The 17,789-nt window shown below is 36.4% G+C and overlaps 8 protein-coding genes across 8 annotated transcripts; 4 read left to right on the top strand and 4 right to left on the bottom strand.

Moving 5' to 3' along the window:
- Window positions 1-2,097: 2,097 nt before the first annotated feature.
- Window positions 2,098-3,440, top strand: PHYBLDRAFT_119782 (hypothetical protein; the record flags this gene model as incomplete). The annotated part of the gene is made up of 5 exons (XM_018428707.1): window positions 2,098-2,287; window positions 2,354-2,411; window positions 2,516-2,698; window positions 2,765-3,184; window positions 3,284-3,440. Coding segments are annotated over 5 exons (1,008 nt in total), but the record flags the coding sequence as incomplete, so codon positions are not given.
- Window positions 3,441-3,595: 155 nt separating this feature from the next.
- On the bottom strand, window positions 3,596-4,830 carry PHYBLDRAFT_128841 (class II peroxidase). Its single transcript, XM_018429248.1, has 4 exons — window positions 4,712-4,830; window positions 4,455-4,643; window positions 4,069-4,353; window positions 3,596-3,962 (listed from the first exon to the last, which is right to left on the bottom strand). Exons 1-4 carry the CDS (start codon window positions 4,813-4,815, stop codon window positions 3,725-3,727), a joined length of 816 nt encoding a protein of 271 aa, XP_018283903.1. The 5' UTR covers window positions 4,816-4,830; the 3' UTR covers window positions 3,596-3,724.
- Window positions 4,831-5,518: 688 nt separating this feature from the next.
- PHYBLDRAFT_175823 (hypothetical protein) lies at window positions 5,519-6,844 on the top strand (the record flags this gene model as incomplete). Its single annotated transcript, XM_018437584.1, has 7 exons — window positions 5,519-5,549; window positions 5,610-5,713; window positions 5,781-5,839; window positions 5,921-5,961; window positions 6,042-6,193; window positions 6,254-6,525; window positions 6,592-6,844. 7 exons carry the CDS (start codon window positions 5,519-5,521, stop codon window positions 6,842-6,844), a joined length of 912 nt encoding a protein of 303 aa, XP_018283902.1.
- Window positions 6,845-7,879: 1,035 nt separating this feature from the next.
- Window positions 7,880-11,327, bottom strand: PHYBLDRAFT_153114 (hypothetical protein; the record flags this gene model as incomplete). The annotated part of the gene is made up of 5 exons (XM_018433066.1): window positions 7,880-8,109; window positions 8,164-8,415; window positions 8,684-8,774; window positions 11,053-11,149; window positions 11,221-11,327. 5 exons carry the CDS (start codon window positions 11,325-11,327, stop codon window positions 7,880-7,882), a joined length of 777 nt encoding a protein of 258 aa, XP_018283901.1.
- A 123-nt stretch (window positions 11,328-11,450) lies between these two features.
- Window positions 11,451-12,177, top strand: PHYBLDRAFT_71622 (hypothetical protein; the record flags this gene model as incomplete). The annotated part of the gene is made up of 3 exons (XM_018442513.1): window positions 11,451-11,537; window positions 11,684-11,794; window positions 11,866-12,177. The coding sequence occupies 3 exons, from the start codon at window positions 11,451-11,453 to the stop codon at window positions 12,175-12,177; spliced, it is 510 nt and encodes a 169-aa protein (XP_018283900.1).
- A 1,255-nt stretch (window positions 12,178-13,432) lies between these two features.
- PHYBLDRAFT_71623 (hypothetical protein) lies at window positions 13,433-13,923 on the bottom strand (the record flags this gene model as incomplete). Its single annotated transcript, XM_018442514.1, has 2 exons — window positions 13,433-13,650; window positions 13,764-13,923. 2 exons carry the CDS (start codon window positions 13,921-13,923, stop codon window positions 13,433-13,435), a joined length of 378 nt encoding a protein of 125 aa, XP_018283899.1.
- Window positions 13,924-14,025: 102 nt separating this feature from the next.
- On the top strand, window positions 14,026-16,072 carry PHYBLDRAFT_128840 (hypothetical protein). Its single transcript, XM_018429247.1, has 4 exons — window positions 14,026-14,086; window positions 14,224-15,284; window positions 15,365-15,568; window positions 15,646-16,072. The coding sequence occupies exons 2-4, from the start codon at window positions 14,224-14,226 to the stop codon at window positions 15,809-15,811; spliced, it is 1,431 nt and encodes a 476-aa protein (XP_018283898.1). The 5' UTR covers window positions 14,026-14,086; the 3' UTR covers window positions 15,812-16,072.
- Window positions 16,073-16,589: 517 nt separating this feature from the next.
- On the bottom strand, window positions 16,590-17,382 carry PHYBLDRAFT_153111 (hypothetical protein; the record flags this gene model as incomplete). Its single annotated transcript, XM_018433065.1, has 3 exons — window positions 16,590-16,643; window positions 17,152-17,258; window positions 17,313-17,382. The coding sequence occupies 3 exons, from the start codon at window positions 17,380-17,382 to the stop codon at window positions 16,590-16,592; spliced, it is 231 nt and encodes a 76-aa protein (XP_018283897.1).
- Between the last annotated feature and the right edge of the window lie 407 nt (window positions 17,383-17,789).

Below are 17,789 nucleotides of genomic sequence, written 5' to 3'. Positions count from 1 at the left end.
ACAATTTTGACTTTGTACCATTTATACTCTTGTGTTTAACCTTTAGTTCTCAAACTCAGATGCCACTAGGACGCCCATTTTTTCTGCGTATTGTTTGAGCTTGACATTTATTCAAATTAGACGTGAGAAATAGACTTTCTTTATCCTGGAGCACTTTTATCGCGAAGGATTGTTTTCTTGTTTTCTCGAGCTTTTTTTGTCTACTTTTGGCCCCTACTTACTATGAGAAAAATAAAGGAACATAAACCCTTTTTGTCACAAGAAAATCGCCTTTTATTATACATTACAAAATAAAAACCAAGCGATTAATAAATGGTACTTTTAATTATCACATCAGTCACTGATATGAAGCAGTTAAAGATTATTCAGAGGTTTATCATACTTTATTTGTCACTAAGATTTGATACATGTCCGGCATTGATATATATAATCTCATCAGAAGAAGAATATATAGATTAACTTGAAAATACTGTGTGTATCTTTTTAATACATATTCATAGCAAATAAATATTTGCACTTGTAATTCTCAAGCTTACCTTTCTGTATAAGGGAATAAAACTTATTAAATAACATTTTCTGGATATGTGTATTTTACTCAAGCATAAACAAAAACTCACGCCACTTATTCAATCAGAATACCATTTCCTATGGCCATGAAACCAATGAATAATTGAATACGATTATTCTTTCAAGCATAGAGTTTCCCTAGGACATGACGATTCGTTATTATCTCTTGCTTTTTTTTATCATTCCCTTGAACCAAAGGAAAACACTTCATGATATTACTAAACACTAAACTGTGAATAACTTTAATTGAAGAATTGCTTGTTCTGAAAACAAAATGCAGGTTTTTTTGTTTTTTGTTTTTGTTTTAAGTCTCAAGGTCAAAGCATTCTTGGCTGTTGTTGTACCTTAATAACATATTTTTTTGTGGTGCTTTCTAAAATACTATTGTTGAATGTTTTATAATGTATATTTTTTTTAAAAAAAAAAGAAGTGTGCGTTTAGTACAACAGGAAAAAAAAATTACATGTAGAGTTTATGGGCTTTATATTGCTTAGAATAAAACATGATATATTTTCTGTAGAAATTATTCAGTGTACTTTAAAATAAAGTTAGAAATTACAAAAAATAAAATAAAAAAAAATTCAGATTTGTTTCAAAGTAAGGAATACAAAAATAGTAATTTCTTCATTGAGTTACAAAACATAAGAGTCTGTGAGGCAAAATGATAACTCTCTTAATAGTCAATTTTGATTATGCTTAGGTCACTGGTTCTCTTGTATTTGTTATTGTTTTCAATACTTCATTTAATAGAATGTACTGCTAATTACTTTATTATTATGTCTCTACTTAATTAATGCATAATTGTGTGCTTAATTTAAGCAAAGGAATGGAAATTCAAAATGGTATTGAAACAAGATAACCAAAAAAATAAAAAAAATAATAAAAAAAAGCAGCTCCCAATGCATGTACTGAATGTGACGGTCAAAAGCCGCCACAGTGTGACCGACAAAAAAACTCCACTTTTATTATTCTCTTGACACTCTATTTTTTCTTCTTGTCAGACAACACCAGCACAACCTTACCATGGGCAAAGACAACGTTAGAGTCAAGGGAGCTCACGCACCACGCCACGATCCTCTTCATTCTCAGCTTGCTGATAACCCTGACCAAAATAGAACTAGAAAAGCCCCTCGTAAAAAGTTCATCGATCGTAATAACAGAGAGGATGAAGTTGAGGTAAGGAAGAAGAAACTACTAGACATGACTTTGCCTTTCTTTTTCTTTATTTTATTTTTCCTTTCAAAGGAAAAGCTGGATTTTTCAAGCTTACTCAATACATTATTTTATTTTTTGCGGGTGATGTCATTAGGAATACCTTGACCCTAAACTTTCCAAGAAAATTCTGAAAATCGCCAAGGAACAACAGGAACAGATTGACAAGAACGAGGAAGACGAAGAGGAGAAGTAAGTTACTTTATATATTATATATATATAATATATATAAAGTAAAACTCGATACTTATATATCTATATATCTACAGTATTCCTGCTCGTAATGCAGCACAAAAGTACCCTCTTGGATTTGATCCCAGTGACGATGAATTAGATGATGTAGACAAGTATGGAGAGTACGAAGAATTAGAAATTGACGAAGAAGATGTGAACGTTTTGGAAAAGTTTATGCCAAGTGCACCCGTGGCACGAAGAACTTTGGCTGATATCATTATGGATAAGATTAATGAGAAGAATGCAATCGAGGGAAGAGGTGTCGACGGTGAAGGTATTAATTTGAAAAATACTGAGGTTGATTGAGTAAATCTGACATGTATATATCTGGAATTTAAAGAGGACGATCAAGAGTTGTCTCCTGCACAAAACCCCAAGATTGTGGAAGTCTACACAAAGTAAGCTGGGGATTCCTGTACTCATCGAGAATATGATTTCTATTTGGATTTGAATGGGTTGATTGACCAACAAATTTTTCTATTATTATTTTGTTTTATTTCAGGGTTGGCCATTTGTTGAGTCGCTACAAGTCTGGAAAATTGCCAAAGGCATTCAAGATCATTCCTTCGTTAACCAACTGGGAGGAGATCTTATATCTTACAAACCCTGATGAATGGACCCCCCATGCTACTTACGAGGCCACACGTATGTTTGTATCCAACTTGAAGGTCCACCAAGCTCAAAGGTAAGATCAAACTTGGTTTGCATATGCTTATTAAATATATAACTGACATATGTTTGTTTCATAAAGATTTTTCTCACTTGTCCTTCTGGATCGTGTAAGAGAAGATATCCAGGAAAACAAAAAACTCCACTACCATCTCTATCTCGCATTAAAGAAGGCCCTCTACAAACCCTCTGCATTCTTCAAGGGCGTTCTATTCCCTCTGTGTGAGTCAGGCTCATGCACACTTAAGGAAGCAGCTATTATTGGCAGTGCCCTTTCCAGAGTTTCTATTCCCGTTCTTCATTCATCCGCAGCATTGTTGCGACTTGCAGATATGGATTACACTGGCCCTAACAGTCTTTTTATCCGTATTCTTCTCGACAAGAAATACGCATTGCCCTACAAAGTTGTTGATGCTATCGTGGATCATTTTGTCCGTTTCCAAAATGACCCTCGTGAGATGCCTGTACTCTGGCATCAGTCCATGTTGGTCTTTGCACAAAGGTAATATAATGGGGGCTTTTTTTTTAAAAAAAATAAAATAAGATAATTGGAGGCCTTGAATTAACATACAATTTTCTTTTCTTTCTTTTTAAAAAAAAGATATAAGCAGGATATGGTTCCTGAACAAAAGGATCTTTTGATGGGTGTCATTCGTCACAAATACCATCCTCTTATTTCTCCTGATGTTCGTCGAGAAATCGTTCACTCTGAAGCAAGAGACGAACTGCTCGGTGACATTGACATGATGATGGATTAAGAACAACAACAAAAAGTAATAAAGAAGGACTTCATATGAAAAAAGGGATAATAATGAAAAAAAGGGATAAATTATATATATTTGTATCATAATTGAATAAAAACGAATAAAATAATCATGAATAATAAAACAATAAGAATAGAATGCTGTGGTTTGTATAGTGTAAAAGTTGAAATTTTTATTATCACTGTGTATATTTGAATTATTTTAATGTAAGTTACCTCTTGCCTGCCAGCAAAAGAGGAAAAAGAAGGATAAAAATGAGGGGGGGAATAATGGACAAATTACAACTTTCCTCTCTTGGCGACACCCAACTCGATCAATTTGAGGAAAGCAGATGAAAAGTCATCAAAGAATTTCTGCTTATCCTGGGCATAAATATCAACGTATTTGCGGAAGGGCTCATCCAAGAGGGCTATATCGGTGGGGAGCATCATGAGCTCTTGAGTCTCAACATCTTCGAACTGTCTGGGTCCATCCCACTTTCTCTCAACCCAGGTCTGGGCAAGCAATTGCTTGAAACTGTGATAAGAGTAATTTTTTTAAGAAAAAAATAAAAATAAATAAATAATGAAAACGAGTGTTATAAAACAGAAAATGTTCTTTGGCGGAGTGATATGAAACTTACAATTGGTTGGAGAAACGGGTGGGGGTAACAGTCCAGGGACCATCGAAACCAGATCTATCTCTATGGCAACGGCCAACTGTGTGGGCACCGATCAGGGCGACAGTCTCTTGGACGGTAAAGCCCATACGGTTGACAAAGACAGCGAGGACATGATCTTTACCAAGAGCAGCATCGGGAAGACGTCCGACGGGAGGGCAATCGGCATCGCTGTGCTTATCGCGACGGCCACCGGTCCACTCAATATGAGGACCGCCCATGTGCTCGATAGCAACACAGCCACCAAGACTACAGATAATTTATGATAAATACATAGCTATAAACCTCTTTTTCTAGTATTTGTATTTTTTTTTCAAGAAAAACAGAAAAACATTGGTACTTATACGTACGTCCATAAATCAGCATAAGAAATCCAGGGATGCTTCTGCTTGATGGGTTCGAGGACGTTTCTAGCGACATCAAGTCCAGCATTGGCAGGGTCAGAGGCTTCAGTGTTGTGGCGCATAGTGGCACCATCGCTACCTCCATCCTTGTGCTTGTGGTCGTAAGTTCCACTTGCGTGCCATGCGAGACGAAGACTGTATTGTTATGAAAACGATGACAAGGGTCGTGAGTTATTGATCATCCTAGATTGTTCATTTCTTACACAACGGGAGCAAAGGATCCATCGTCGTATTCCTCCTCGGGGAAGACCTTGATGATATCCTTGCGAACAAGGTCGTATTTATCAGCAGAGTTTTCGGTAGACATTTTAGAGTAGGGGGTTAGGAAGAAGAGAAGAAAGGGGTGCAAACTACCGGCTTTGATAGAAATAGATCCAGTCACCACACACACACACAATAAAAAAAATGACACTATAACACCGCTTTTACTGCTTATTCAATTAATATTCACATGCCTTCAAGTCAGCACGTTGTTGAAGAGGCGACTAATCCGCTTGCCAATCCGATAGTGTATTTGAAAGAACAGGAGCCTCCAATCACAACACACTTCTTTAAGAACCCGGGGAAATAAAAAAAAATAGACCCTTGAACCGAGAAATGATATCTTTGGTCAGACCTAGAGGACAGTAAAGATTTATTCCATTATATACTTGTATACTTACACCAGATTCTTCGATCTCTTTCATAAATCAGCAGTCGACTGATTCGGAAACCGGCGGAAAATACTCAGTTTATCCATGTGAATAGAAATTGTCAGCAGTAATCAATACTCCAACTCCAATCTCTTTCCCCACACTCTTCTTATTGGCCAATTCGGATCATTCACATGCTGATGCTCCATTGATTCTGTCTCAAATGGTCGCACCAAAAAAGTCACAGCAATGGAGTAGAGATGGAGCTTATATATTACATGCAATACAAGCCAAAAATAATAATAACAGTAAGCGTTTTTCTTCTCTCTTCTCTCTTCTCCTCTCTTCTTTCTCTCTACTTTTTCAAGAAAATAAAATATGTCTGATAACGTTGCTCATGCCCTTTCTGGTGAGTATTATAAGCTCGCACGATCTAGAATTAAACTCAAAATAACACACCACTCTATAGGTGCCGGTGGTGGTATCGTCTCTATGGCCTTGACCTACCCCTTGGTTTCGATCAGTTCTAGACTTCAGGTCCAGAAGAACGACGACAGCAAGGACGCTTACAAGGTACTAATATAAAGTGTGCCTAAAATATCCATAAACTCAAGTAACATAACAAACCTGTCTTGTCCAGAACACTGCCGACGCGTTCTTCAAGATCCTTGCCAAGGAAGGTCCTAAAGGTCTTTATGCGTAAGTGAATGTCCAAAGGGAAAGAAGATCAGGAACCGAATAAATAAATGTCTAATCCTATTTAATTATGCTCTTTTACAGTGGTTTGAGCTCTGGTGTCTTTGGCATTGCCATCACAAACGGTATGTTTATCGTACACATGCACGCATTTAATATTTGATATATATGTATATAAACTTGTACTCATCATTTTTCGATTTAGGTATCTACTATTACTGCTATGAGGCTGTAAAGGCTGTCTTTGAGAAAGCAAAGGCGCAAGGCAAACCCATGAGCACAGGAGAGTCTATGTTGGCAGGTGCTCTTGCCGGATGTGCTGTTGTCTTGGCTACCAACCCTATTTGGACAATCAACGTAAGCCTTTGGGTTTTCCTCTTCTTAAATGTCAGTAATTAACATACAGGATCTTAATAGACTCGTCTTACCGTACGCAAAGGCATCGATGGTGAGGCTAAGCTCAATATGTTCACAGTCGGCCGCAGTATTGTCGAGAAGGAGGGCGTAGCTGGTCTCTATGCCGGTGTAAAGGCTGCCTTGATCCTGGTGATCAACCCGATTATTCAATACACTGTATTCGAGCAGCTCAAGAACAAGGTTTCTAAGTCCAGAGCTTTGAGCAACTTCGATTTCTTCCTTTTGGGTGCCATCAGCAAGCTGTGTGCCACCGGTATCACTTACCCCTATCTGTAAGGCTTGCGTGTGTGCTACATAGTATCCTTTGTACTCATTTATTCTTCTCCACTTAATTTCAGTGTCATCAAATCCCGCATGCAGTCCGCTCAAGGCGATGATGAGAAATACCCTTCCATTTGGGAAGGCTTCAAAAAGATCATTGCTACCGAGGGTGTCAAAGGTCTCTACAAGGGTATCAGCTCCAAGATTGTCCAGAGTGTTCTCACCGCTGCTTTCTTGTTCATGGCCAAGGAAATTCTCTTTGACTGGGCTGTCTGGATTTTGGTAGTTGCTGGAGCTAGAAAGGCTCGTGTTGCTGCCGGAAAAGCATAAATTGAGTGTGTGTGTGTAAATAGAACTAGAATCTACCCTTTCTTTACCCAATAAATAAATCTTAATAATTAAAATATATTTATATAATAATTATCGTATTTTCCATCTGTTAGAGCATCTCCAACAGTATCTAAACCCAAATACTAAATATCCAAATTAGGATTTCCCGCGCTAGTACAAATAAAGCAATTTAGTATGAAGAATATCAAGGTCACTCCAGCAGTTTCTTAACACAGATTCTAAAGAGCTGATGATTTTGGTGAGGTTTTTCCTAAAGGCTGAGATTTAAAATCGAAAATTCAAAGTCACAATATAAAAAATGGAAATTTAGTAAATGATAGAATCTAAACAAATTCTGAGAAAACCTACAGAAGTTTAGATTTTGATTCAAAAAGTTTAGATCTAAATTCCGGATTTGGATATTTAGATTTTTGTTTAGAAACTGCTGGAGACGTTTTTTTGGAAAATCTAAACACCAGTTTCCTAATTTGGATATTTAGTATTTGGGTTTAGATACTGCTGGAGATGCTCTTACATACATAGATGGAGATAATCTTGTGATTGTATATATACAGAATTGTATGTGTAGTTTTCTGATCTATGTTTCTAATAGCACTGTACTTTGCATCACATTATGTGCGCTTATTCACTCTGTGTATTATATCCTTTTCATACTATTCGTCAGAATCACACTGTCATGGGGTTTCAAATTTAGATCTTGAAGAATTTAATGTTCATGTACTTCTTCTTCAGATACAAAAAAAAAGCATATCTCAAAGATTATTTTTAAATATCTAAGTCTTGAAGCTTTTCAGTTTAGTTTTTTTTTCTTAAGAAAAAAAATACTAAGAACTTTCTCATATTTACCCACTCCTTCATGGCTACTCTGTGATATAAAAGGCGAATATTTGAATCTTAAATTCTTCACATATTTAAATTTGAAACCCCCTTATGTAAATCATTATTTTGCTGTCAGCTAGTCTGATAGCCTGAAGAATCTTTTTTTTTTCTTTCAAAGTTTTTTTTTGTTTTGTTTTATAATAATTTAGATTTGACAATGTTTAAATGTCCAACCATATTTAAAAAATCGGATTTCTTTTTAGGTATTTGGAATCGAGCCAATTCAGTGAACGTGTATAACCGACGATATGGCAGCGACATGGCGAAAAGCGTAATGCTGTTACCAACGGCTTGGAGTGCGAGCGTATATTTAAGATTCGATTTGTCACTGGCATCCCTTTGTGGATATTCCAGACGGGTAAAATCTGTTTATAATAAGTATTGGCAGCATATTAGACTATGGCTTAATTTCACCATACGAGTTAGTGTAATTGTGCCGGTTCCCTGGCGAGTAAACGACAATAGATTATGGACGAACGGGTGAATATGACTCGTTGTCAAGTATGCTTCAGATGGTGTGCTGATAGTCCAATCGTATAAGTATGTGGTTAACGCAACAATTGCATTAATTGCTTCCTTTCGATTTCTTTTATAAGTACGAGCACACTGAAGAAGTTCTATTTTGACGTCCTCTTCATCAAATATATCCTCAGGGCACTTCTGAATGATTGCTATAATATTCTACATAGAGATAGAGAGCCAAAAGTAGAAGAATGGTATTTTCCAATTACATTCGCATACATTGAACGCAAAGGGTGGGGTGGGAAGAAAAATACATAGAGGTTCTGGCAGTTGTGTCGTTTTTTTTTTAAATAAAAACAAGTATACCAGACATAACTAATATTCTATTAAAATGATAATTGATGGTGAAGCTAGAATGTTTTGACGTTTCTAAGCATGATTGCCGATATTTGCGAAATTTCTTTGAAGTATTGTTACCCTGTAATTCCCAATTGTTGACATCTGGTAATGATGATACAATCTGGTCTTGAACAACATGTAGAGTGCTGGCATTAAGAGCAAACTCGAGCTCGGTATCAAAGGTATCAGTGCATTACCTACAGGCATATTTAAACATGATTTTAAATCCAAGACTTTTATATATATATATATCTTTTGACATTTGAGTCATTGTATACATGTGTTATCGGTTAAACAGACTTTCCTATACGTTATACTATATAATATCAAGCAAAATTCTAGAAAGTGTTTTTAGAGCCAACTCTTGGTGGACTATGCTTATAGTCAGTTATCCATCAAATAAATAAATAAATATAGGTTTTATAAGAAAAAAAAGCTGTCTTTATTAAAAATCGCTTTAAACTTATTTTTAATGGCGATCTCTCGCTAACTAGTCACGTATCGCTGGCGACATATAGATTGTACCATGATCATTTTTGTGGCGTACTTTGGCTTCCTTTTGATGCTTGAATCACCTGTAAAGGTTGGGCGATATGTCATATATGATACTTTGCTTGAAAACATAAGACATATAAATAAATAAATAAATAAATAAAACAAAGCTCCCGAGCTGATCAAAGAAACGTATCCCAAGATTTACAGCTATTCTGTTATAATGATTGATTCTCCCAAAAAAGAATGCGCTTTAAATATAACTTTGTGTGTCCAAAGATCCTCTTTTATCATAAAATGTCTAAACCAATCCATAATTTCATAAGGCGAAGCTAAAGTAAGGTGTCTGTAAATTTCATGCTTACTATAAATCATACCTTTGTTTGAGAGATGAGAATATGTTTGATTTATTCTGAATGAAGTGTTTGTCAGGGATTAAAGTTAATATTTATGTCAAACATGAAAAGAGGTTTCTTCGGTTGAATACCAAAGGTGATCGTACACACACACACACATATATATATATACATTATTCAAATCTGAATACTAAAATATACAATAATCTAATGTATTTAACCAAATTTTGTTTGACCCGGATATTAACCGGATTCCTTGAGAATACCTCGATACAAGGGTTACCACTTAGCAAACAAAAAGTATAAACATCAATTACATGTAAAATAGGTGATTGGTTTAATGAGGTTTAAAATTCTGGATTTCTGCACTTCTAATTTGCTAGAAACAAATGTGACCCTAAAAGCCAAAAACTTTATATTCTTATTGGATTATAAAGCGTTCGTAAGATGTGTAACTCGGCAACCTGTTTTGCAAGGTTAGAATTTTGATACCTCTCATTCTTTATATATCATGATATGTCAGTAAACACACAAATACACACACACAAACAAAGTATAGTTATTTTGAATGTTACTGGCTAGTTTTACTGGTATACGTGTCTTGATCTATAGGGGGTTTACTAAGAGGTTATCAATATGAATGTAAATCTGAGTTATTTAAACACGTACAAAAGAATAAGGTTTAAATACAACGTATTTATGTGTCACTCAAATCCACATAGTAATTTTACCACTAAAAACTTTGGCTTTTCTGATGACTACAGTCTATTCCACAAATATGGATAAAGGCTTGATAGATCCATATTTGACCTTATACTAAGCCCAGAAAACCAAAATTATGTTTTTTTAAAGTAAAACCTTATCGAGAGCTACATTAATGAAAGTATTTCAATTTTGATACGCAAATAATACGCCACAGAGTTTCCCAGCTTATTAAAATATAATAAAATAAAATATTTAGATGACTATTAGGATTTTACTCGATAGACTCAAATGTAGTATCGAAATCCAGGTCTTCTCGCATCGAGATACATATAAACTAAGCCTCACTTTCCCTAATGAGAATATTTCCTACCTGTAATTGTGTTGGAGTTTATTACCGTGGGACATGGTGGTGTGTTACAGAATATCGTTATTTTCCGACTTGGTCTGTTCGAGGACAACGTTTATATAGCGCACAGTTGTGGTTCGAAAAAGAAAGGAATAAAGAATAAAAAAAAGAGTCTGTATAACCAGCGTGGGACGACTATGAGTTTTTATTTTTCGTGACAGCCGGTTTTCATACTACAATTCTATATACACTGAGAACGGTAAATCTTGTCCCTTTTATGCCTAGAAATTTTGTCACAATAAGTTAAATCGAATGTGCAGATTTGGCATTACATGCCTCAGCAATTCTATCAGACAATTTTCCTTAAGAAAGCCGGCATGTTCTAGTAAGCTTTCTAACTTTACAAAAGGGCGAAGAAATTGAGAGGACGTTACTATTTAAACCCACCCTCTCTGTAATTTCCTACACGAAAGCTCTCTCTCTCATTGTCATGGTGCGGGCCATGGTAATGAGAATGTGATAACACTTTTTCTCCCATCTACACTCACTGTCTTTGCGAGGTGCATGACAATGGGTTTGAATCCTTTCCTCCGGTCTAGCTCAGAACTTCTCCATCCATCTCGATCAATCTCTACGCTATCTCTTCTAGTTTTCCCCGCACTCCAGCATGTTCTCCCATCTGTCTCCCCATTGTTTCCTGTTTGACTTTAGGTCACTTTCCCCCCTGGTAGAGCCAAGAAGCCTTCAAATATGTCCTATCTCTTTGCGAAGACGTGGCTACGGGATGGGCTTTCTTGAGCTCTTCCCATCTCTCAAGAAACATCATATAACAAATAAAATCCAAAAAAAAAAGCCGTAACGCCCTCTTTTGCTTGGCAGCAATAGAGGCTCACCAACCCTCTTGAGCATAAAGCTCCCTACAAACAAAAAAGAATTGAGAGAAATAATGGCGGCAATCCAAAGCGATCAAGACGATATGTCTACCGTTAATGCCATCGCCAATTCTGGAGCACAAACTATTGTTATTGGCTCCGTAAGATAAAATACAGCATGAAAGGTTTATGTGTGAGCTAATTAATTCATGTAGAATAACAAATGTTTCTTGATCAAATAAGTTGCCCGTGAGTTCGATCTAAATTAGCCGTATCCTGTTCTAATTACTACAAATAAAAACTTCAGTTGGAAGACATTCAAGTTTTCGCTGAAATCTGTGAACCTAATAAAAGACAACGCAATCACATTAGCCATGATGGTTATATCAATTCTGATATAATCAGCGACGATAGCGATGTGTGCAACAAAAGATAATATTGTTAAGCGATCAAATGTACTTACTAATGTATTTATTGTTCTGAATATAGGATCCCACCAGTATCTTGTCCGGGTCTTCATATGTCGTGCCTGAGGTTGATGACGCTCCCTGCAGCTACATATGTAAAATGGGAATGCCTGAACTTGACAGCAGCAACATTCCTAGTTCTCCGATAGAAATAGCAGACAGTCAACTTGCGGCATTGGTTGTTGATGCCCAACCATTGGCCAGCAATAACTCAATGCACCCATTAGACGTAGTCAATCGTTTAAGATTAGAGAGCTTTCTATCTGACTTTAAGTATGTTATACCAAAATTAGCAATCTTCTACTATCTGTGTTTAAAGTATTCATCGGCTTAGAATAGGGAGACCATGGGTGTGATGAGAGAGAGAAAACAACCATAATGACCTTGTTAACATACATTTTTACGAATAATTGGCCAATACAATATGTATATATATTATGTTTTGTTTCCAAGATTTTACTGTCATAAAAGAAGATGTATGTTATATTTACTTGTAATTGAGCTTGTTTTATTAAAACAAGCATATCCAAAGAATAGCCTAATATGTCTACCACTTCAATAATGCGCTTAAGAAAACATATACTTAAGATTCATCATAAGTAAGAGTTTGCAGAGGTATAGAGAGCATCTTAAATTATGTAGCCAAATAGCAGACATAGTTTAACACACGAGGTTACCCTTTTGATAATCGTATCTCAACCCTTTAGGACAGATACTCTGGACAAACAGTTGTGTAAAGGTCCGGATACTCTTGTATTAGAGCAAGCTTATTTTTGGTAGTTTACTCTTTATATTATTTCTTTAGCTTTAATGTTATGCCATGCAACCTTTTCGTAGTTAATTACTTGTCTTTTTCATATGGAGAAGTGTAACTTTTGAAGATTAACTTTCTTTTACTAATTTTGAGAGTGTTTTTGAGTGCTTAATATCCTGCTTGTATATAAAAATGCAGTATGTGAGATAGAAGAATTTTAACGAGAATGCAAAAGACAAATGCTCTTATTTATACCGAACTCTTTGATGTGCTATGTTAATAATGGATATCATGTCCCATATAATGAGTTTTGCAAATAACTAATTTATATTTATGATTAACATTGTGATACATGTTAGTCAAGAGCCTTCTTACATAGTTTATGCCATAGCATTTGAAAAATATCAGGTAGATATGTCTTCAAGAATCCAGAGGATAAGGTTCAGCTTTAGAGGCTTAGATGGTCGTTAAATCTTCAACTGATAGCTTTAAAGAGAAATGAAACATCGGAGTTAAAAGGCTCTCACAAATTTGGGAATTCACTTAGCCTACGCCTACGCCGATGGTTTAACGAATTAGATAGCAAGCTCTCTAATTTATCAATTCGATGATTCTGTTCATTCGACTGTCGCCTTCTCAAGTGCGGAGTCTTCAAGGTTATTATTAAAGACTTCAATACCAAGCAAGTATAGAATAAGACTGTGATAGTCAAATACGCCATGATCTGCCCCGCTCATATCAATTATATACATATACATACATATAAAAGTATGATATACCTGGTTTAATTAAAGGTGGTATAATATATTCCAATGAGAGTTACACTCTATTGGCACTATCTTTGCAATGTAGGCTGATTATCGCTTAAGCCTATGCAGATAGAGGCTTTTTTTGCTATTCTTCTTTGATATCCTTCATTTATCTCTTCATAGTCTTCGGTCGCATTGAGTACTATCATGTGGTGTATATATGCTGACTGTATATAAATAGCTGCTCTTGTTAGCTTGTTTGATATATTTAGGACACTACCGGTCAGTATCCAAGATTGACAAGCTGAATAAAAAAAATAAAATTATAGGTAAACAGAAAAAAAGAAAGCCATTACACTGAACTATACAAGACATTGAATATTATCGGCTTTCAATATATATTTCTTGTAGATATACAAGGCTGGAAGATCAGGTTAGTTGTATAGACCAATGGCCCACTTGTCCAATGGTCCAATTGTCTTGTAGAATTTCTGCCTTTCATATCAGACACTTGAAAAATGTAAAAGTCACCCGTGACACCATAGCCCAGCCGTGTATCAAAATAGAAAAAGAACATCTGGGTTATAACGGGCTAGAGTTTTTGACTCGCTAAAAGTGTTACACGAACACAAACTACGACAAAACACTATAAAGAGAATAATATATTCTCGTCAGCCTCTCTTTTTGCTTACTTCTCTCTTTCTCTTTTTCGTTTCTTAAAAGAAGAAGACCTAGCAAAGGTACGTTGCTGTAAAATAACAAATATAAAAATATAAAATCCACAGTACAGACTACCATCTTTATTTTATTACACGCGTCTTATTGTTCAAACAACGCGTGCAGAAAGATATACTGACAGGCAATCCAAAATTTTTAGATGGGGATCGCTGAGACACAAGGCTACAAGCCTACTACGTGGGCTGCCATTAATAATGCCACTCTTCCCGCAGAAGGTGCAGGTAACCAGACCTTTGACAACCGTGTCTTGTTTGGTGCATGGGTCGGTATTCCAGCACTTTTAAGCTATGTACTTGGATTCTCTATCTTTGGCTTCCTTTTCCTTGCCATCATCTTGGCTCTCCCTATCCTCGCCTCTACCATCTATCTTTTCTCTCGTTTTGCCCCCCGTTACCGTAACCGTATTGCTCTCCCCGGAAAGCCCATCGAAACCTATATTACTATCCACGACCCTGAATTGAAGGCTCAGTACTTTGGCCGCAACAAGATCCCCATGGAGACTTTCTTCGAGGCTTTCTTTGAAGGCAAGATTGACTTCAACGGTGATGCTCTCGAGATTATGGAACTCCGTCACGATTGGGCTGCCTTCCAGTTCACCCTTGGTCAGTTCAAGTTCTTCCTTCTTCAGTGGCTTCCCGAGACATTCTGGCACTCCCGTGATCAGGATGAGACTCAGGTCCGCGAGCACTACGACCGTGGCAATGACTTCTACGAGGGCTTCCTCGGTCCTTTGATGGTTTATACTTCCGGCATCATCTCTGACCCCACTCAGCGCGAGACTCTCGAAAAGATGCAGGAGAACAAGATGCACTTGATTTGCAACAAGGTCCACTTGAAGGAAGGCGAGAAGCATCTCGATATTGGATGTGGCTGGGGAACTTTGACTGCCTTTGCCTCCAAGCATTATGGCAGTCAGTCTACTGGTGTCACTTTGGCCCGCAACCAGGTTGAGTTTGGTAACAAGCGTATTGAAGACTGGGGTGTCAAGGATAAGGCTCGTCTTCTCTGCATGGATTACCGTGATATTCCCGCCGATGATACTTACAACAAGATTACCTGTGTTGAGATGGCCGAGCACGTTGGTCTCCGTCGCTTCCCTCAGTTCCTCCACGAGGTCCGTGAGTTGCTCAATGATGATGGTTTGTTTTACATGCAGGTCGCTGGTTTGAGAGCTACCTGGCAATACGAGGACTTTATCTGGTTAGTATTTTGGATTATAGTTTTATTGTCCGTATGTGTACACAACGCATTGGCTTACACTCTTTCCCTTCGCGTATTAGGGGTCTTTTCATGGCTAAATATATCTTCCCTGGAGCCGATGCTTCCACTCCTTTGTACTGGTACATCCGTCAGTTGGAAATGGCCGGATTTGAGATCCAGAGCGTTGATACCGTTGGTGTTCACTACTCTTCTACCCTTGAGAAATGGTACCTTAACTGGGAACAGAACAAGGACGCTCTTCGTGGCAAATACGGTGACAAGATGTAAGTCTTTTCTTATGAAAAGAACAATGAAGAAGTTTGAATATTATTGCTAATAACAAATTTCTTTCTTTTAATAGCTGCCGTGTCTGGGAACTCTTCCTTTCTTGGTCTACTATCATCTCTCGCCAGGGCAGTGCCACTTGCTTCCAGATTGTTGCCAACAAGAACAGAAACTCCTTTGACCGCGCCGCTCTGATCAACAACCGCACCAACCCCTCTGCCTGGACTGCCCAGCGCGGTTAAATATTTAATCAAAAACGGTCTCAGTTATTGATACCCGACACAACAACAACAAAACCTTATAGCTAAAAAAACAGACAGTATTAAGTTAGTTAACCCTACTGTTTCGTACAAATATTTACACCATATTTTTTTTTTAAAAAAAAATAATGTTTATGCTGATAATAATAATATATATTTTGCGTTTATAGATGCAACTTCATCTTTCCTAGTAAAAGCCTGTAAATTTTGAAGAAAATATTCTATTATTCGCAACCATTTCTTATATAATTATAGATACATTTGACTAAGTTGGAGGGAAGCTATTTGGGGATCCCTTTTTATCATCATAATTATTATAAGCTATACAAGGAATATTTGTCTAGAGCACTTAATCATATAATTGTGCCAATAAAGGAAGCAAAAGATAAATATACAGCAGAGCTTATCAAAAAAAAATCAAAGCAAAATGAAACACAAGACATTAAAGGGGTTGATTTTAAAATGCACAGACTTCTCAATAGAGTACAAAGTTTTCCTTGACATCGATATTGAGATTTGCTGACAAACTCGCCTTATCAACTACTGAGGGAAGCGTTCTCAGATGTACCTCCACTTGGTCCCTTACTACCGGTCTCTTGTATACCCATATGAAACACAAATTGTGTAATGTGTAGTGTGTTCCCATTCACAATGAGACAAAGAATACAACACTCTTGCTTTAAAATTTAAATTTAAATGCATACATCTACATGGTTTTATTTATATAAATAAAATGGACACAAGCAATATTTGTGAGACTCTAGGCATCGGCTGTGTCGGTACAACTGACCATGAAGTCTTGGGGAGCACTGGTCTAAAAGGTAGTATATATATATATAATCGGCTCTTGGCGCCTAACAGACCAACACCGATTGAATTTCCGGAAAGAATAATAATGAAGAAATAGGGGGCCAGTAATGTAACATAATAACTTTTCAAATTTAATATGTCGATAATGAATTACCTAGACGGTTTGTGGCTATTAACTTGAATACTAATGATTTATTGAGAATTGATTGAACAGACTCATATATATGTTTAGCTTGCGTACCAAAGGAATAAACTGTCAAAAATTCAAGATCATTTACTACGAACATATTCCGGAAGAGATGCCATTTTACTGCTTATTCACAATGGATTCCAAAAGTATTATGTCCAAAGCTCACTATACGTCTGTTTGTATTCTTAAATTGGGTTAATATAATAAATGTCTCGACATACTTCATATATGTTTGTCAAGCATTTATTCTGCCGGTATAGTTGATACCGTTACATAGACAAAAATGAATCCAGCTAAACGTCTCTTATAATATTAAGTGTACTAAGCTATTTCTGTACGCCTGGAGACCATGACTAAATGTAGATTTGCGATGATCTGCGTACCCAATCTCTGGAGGGACGATACCGTAATCAGGTCTCCTGCTCTGTGCTCATATATATATCCAGGTCTTACTTGATTTTTTATTTAAAAATTTCATTTTACCTGCTGGAGTATACAACCTTGACAGCTCAGAATTGGTCATACCTACTTTATCATGTGCCTTGGTAGTCATGTCTCAAGCCAAAATAAACATCGACCTTGAAGCGATAAGGATGGGAAGCGTCTACAAAGCTTTCAATCAAGTCTCTTGTATAAAAGCAATATTATATTCGCATACTATATATATATTCTCAAAAGTTTGATTTAATTTCTTATTAACCTTATTGTGGATTTGAGTAATAAGCCATAAACCTTTACTGCAAAATTGGCTTTTATGACATTAATATCTATCTGAGAGAGAAAAAAGCTTTTTTTTTTTACAAATTTGAGTGCTTGTTGGCTATTGACAGTGTTAAGAGAAAGAAGAAGAATAAAACACCTTTATATTACAAAGGCTCTCATTTTCGCATCTTATTTATCATTTTGACGAAACGTTCTTCTTTAAAAAAACAATATATACTATTGAGAATAATGATAATA

Source organism: Phycomyces blakesleeanus, assembly GCF_001638985.1.
Source record: "Phycomyces blakesleeanus NRRL 1555(-) unplaced genomic scaffold PHYBLscaffold_41, whole genome shotgun sequence".
Classification (NCBI taxonomy): Eukaryota; Fungi; Mucoromycota; class Mucoromycetes; order Mucorales; family Phycomycetaceae; genus Phycomyces; species Phycomyces blakesleeanus.
Note: the sequence above shows the minus strand (reverse complement) of the source record. Positions and strands in the feature narration are given on the sequence as shown.

Coding starts and splice junctions, on each gene's coding strand:
- PHYBLDRAFT_128841 (XM_018429248.1), bottom strand. CDS start 4,815: ATGTCTACCGAAAACTCTGCTGATAAATACGACCTTGTTCGCAAGGAT. Junction 4,644..4,711: donor GGATCCTTTGCTCCCGTTGT/GTAAGAAATGAA, acceptor ATAACAATACAG/TCTTCGTCTCGCATGGCACG. Junction 3,963..4,068: donor ACCCGTTTCTCCAACCAATT/GTAAGTTTCATA, acceptor CTCTTATCACAG/TTTCAAGCAATTGCTTGCCC.
- PHYBLDRAFT_128840 (XM_018429247.1), top strand. CDS start 14,224: ATGGGGATCGCTGAGACACAAGGCTACAAGCCTACTACGTGGGCTGCC. Junction 15,285..15,364: donor CAATACGAGGACTTTATCTG/GTTAGTATTTTG, acceptor TTCGCGTATTAG/GGGTCTTTTCATGGCTAAAT. Junction 15,569..15,645: donor GGCAAATACGGTGACAAGAT/GTAAGTCTTTTC, acceptor TTCTTTTAATAG/CTGCCGTGTCTGGGAACTCT.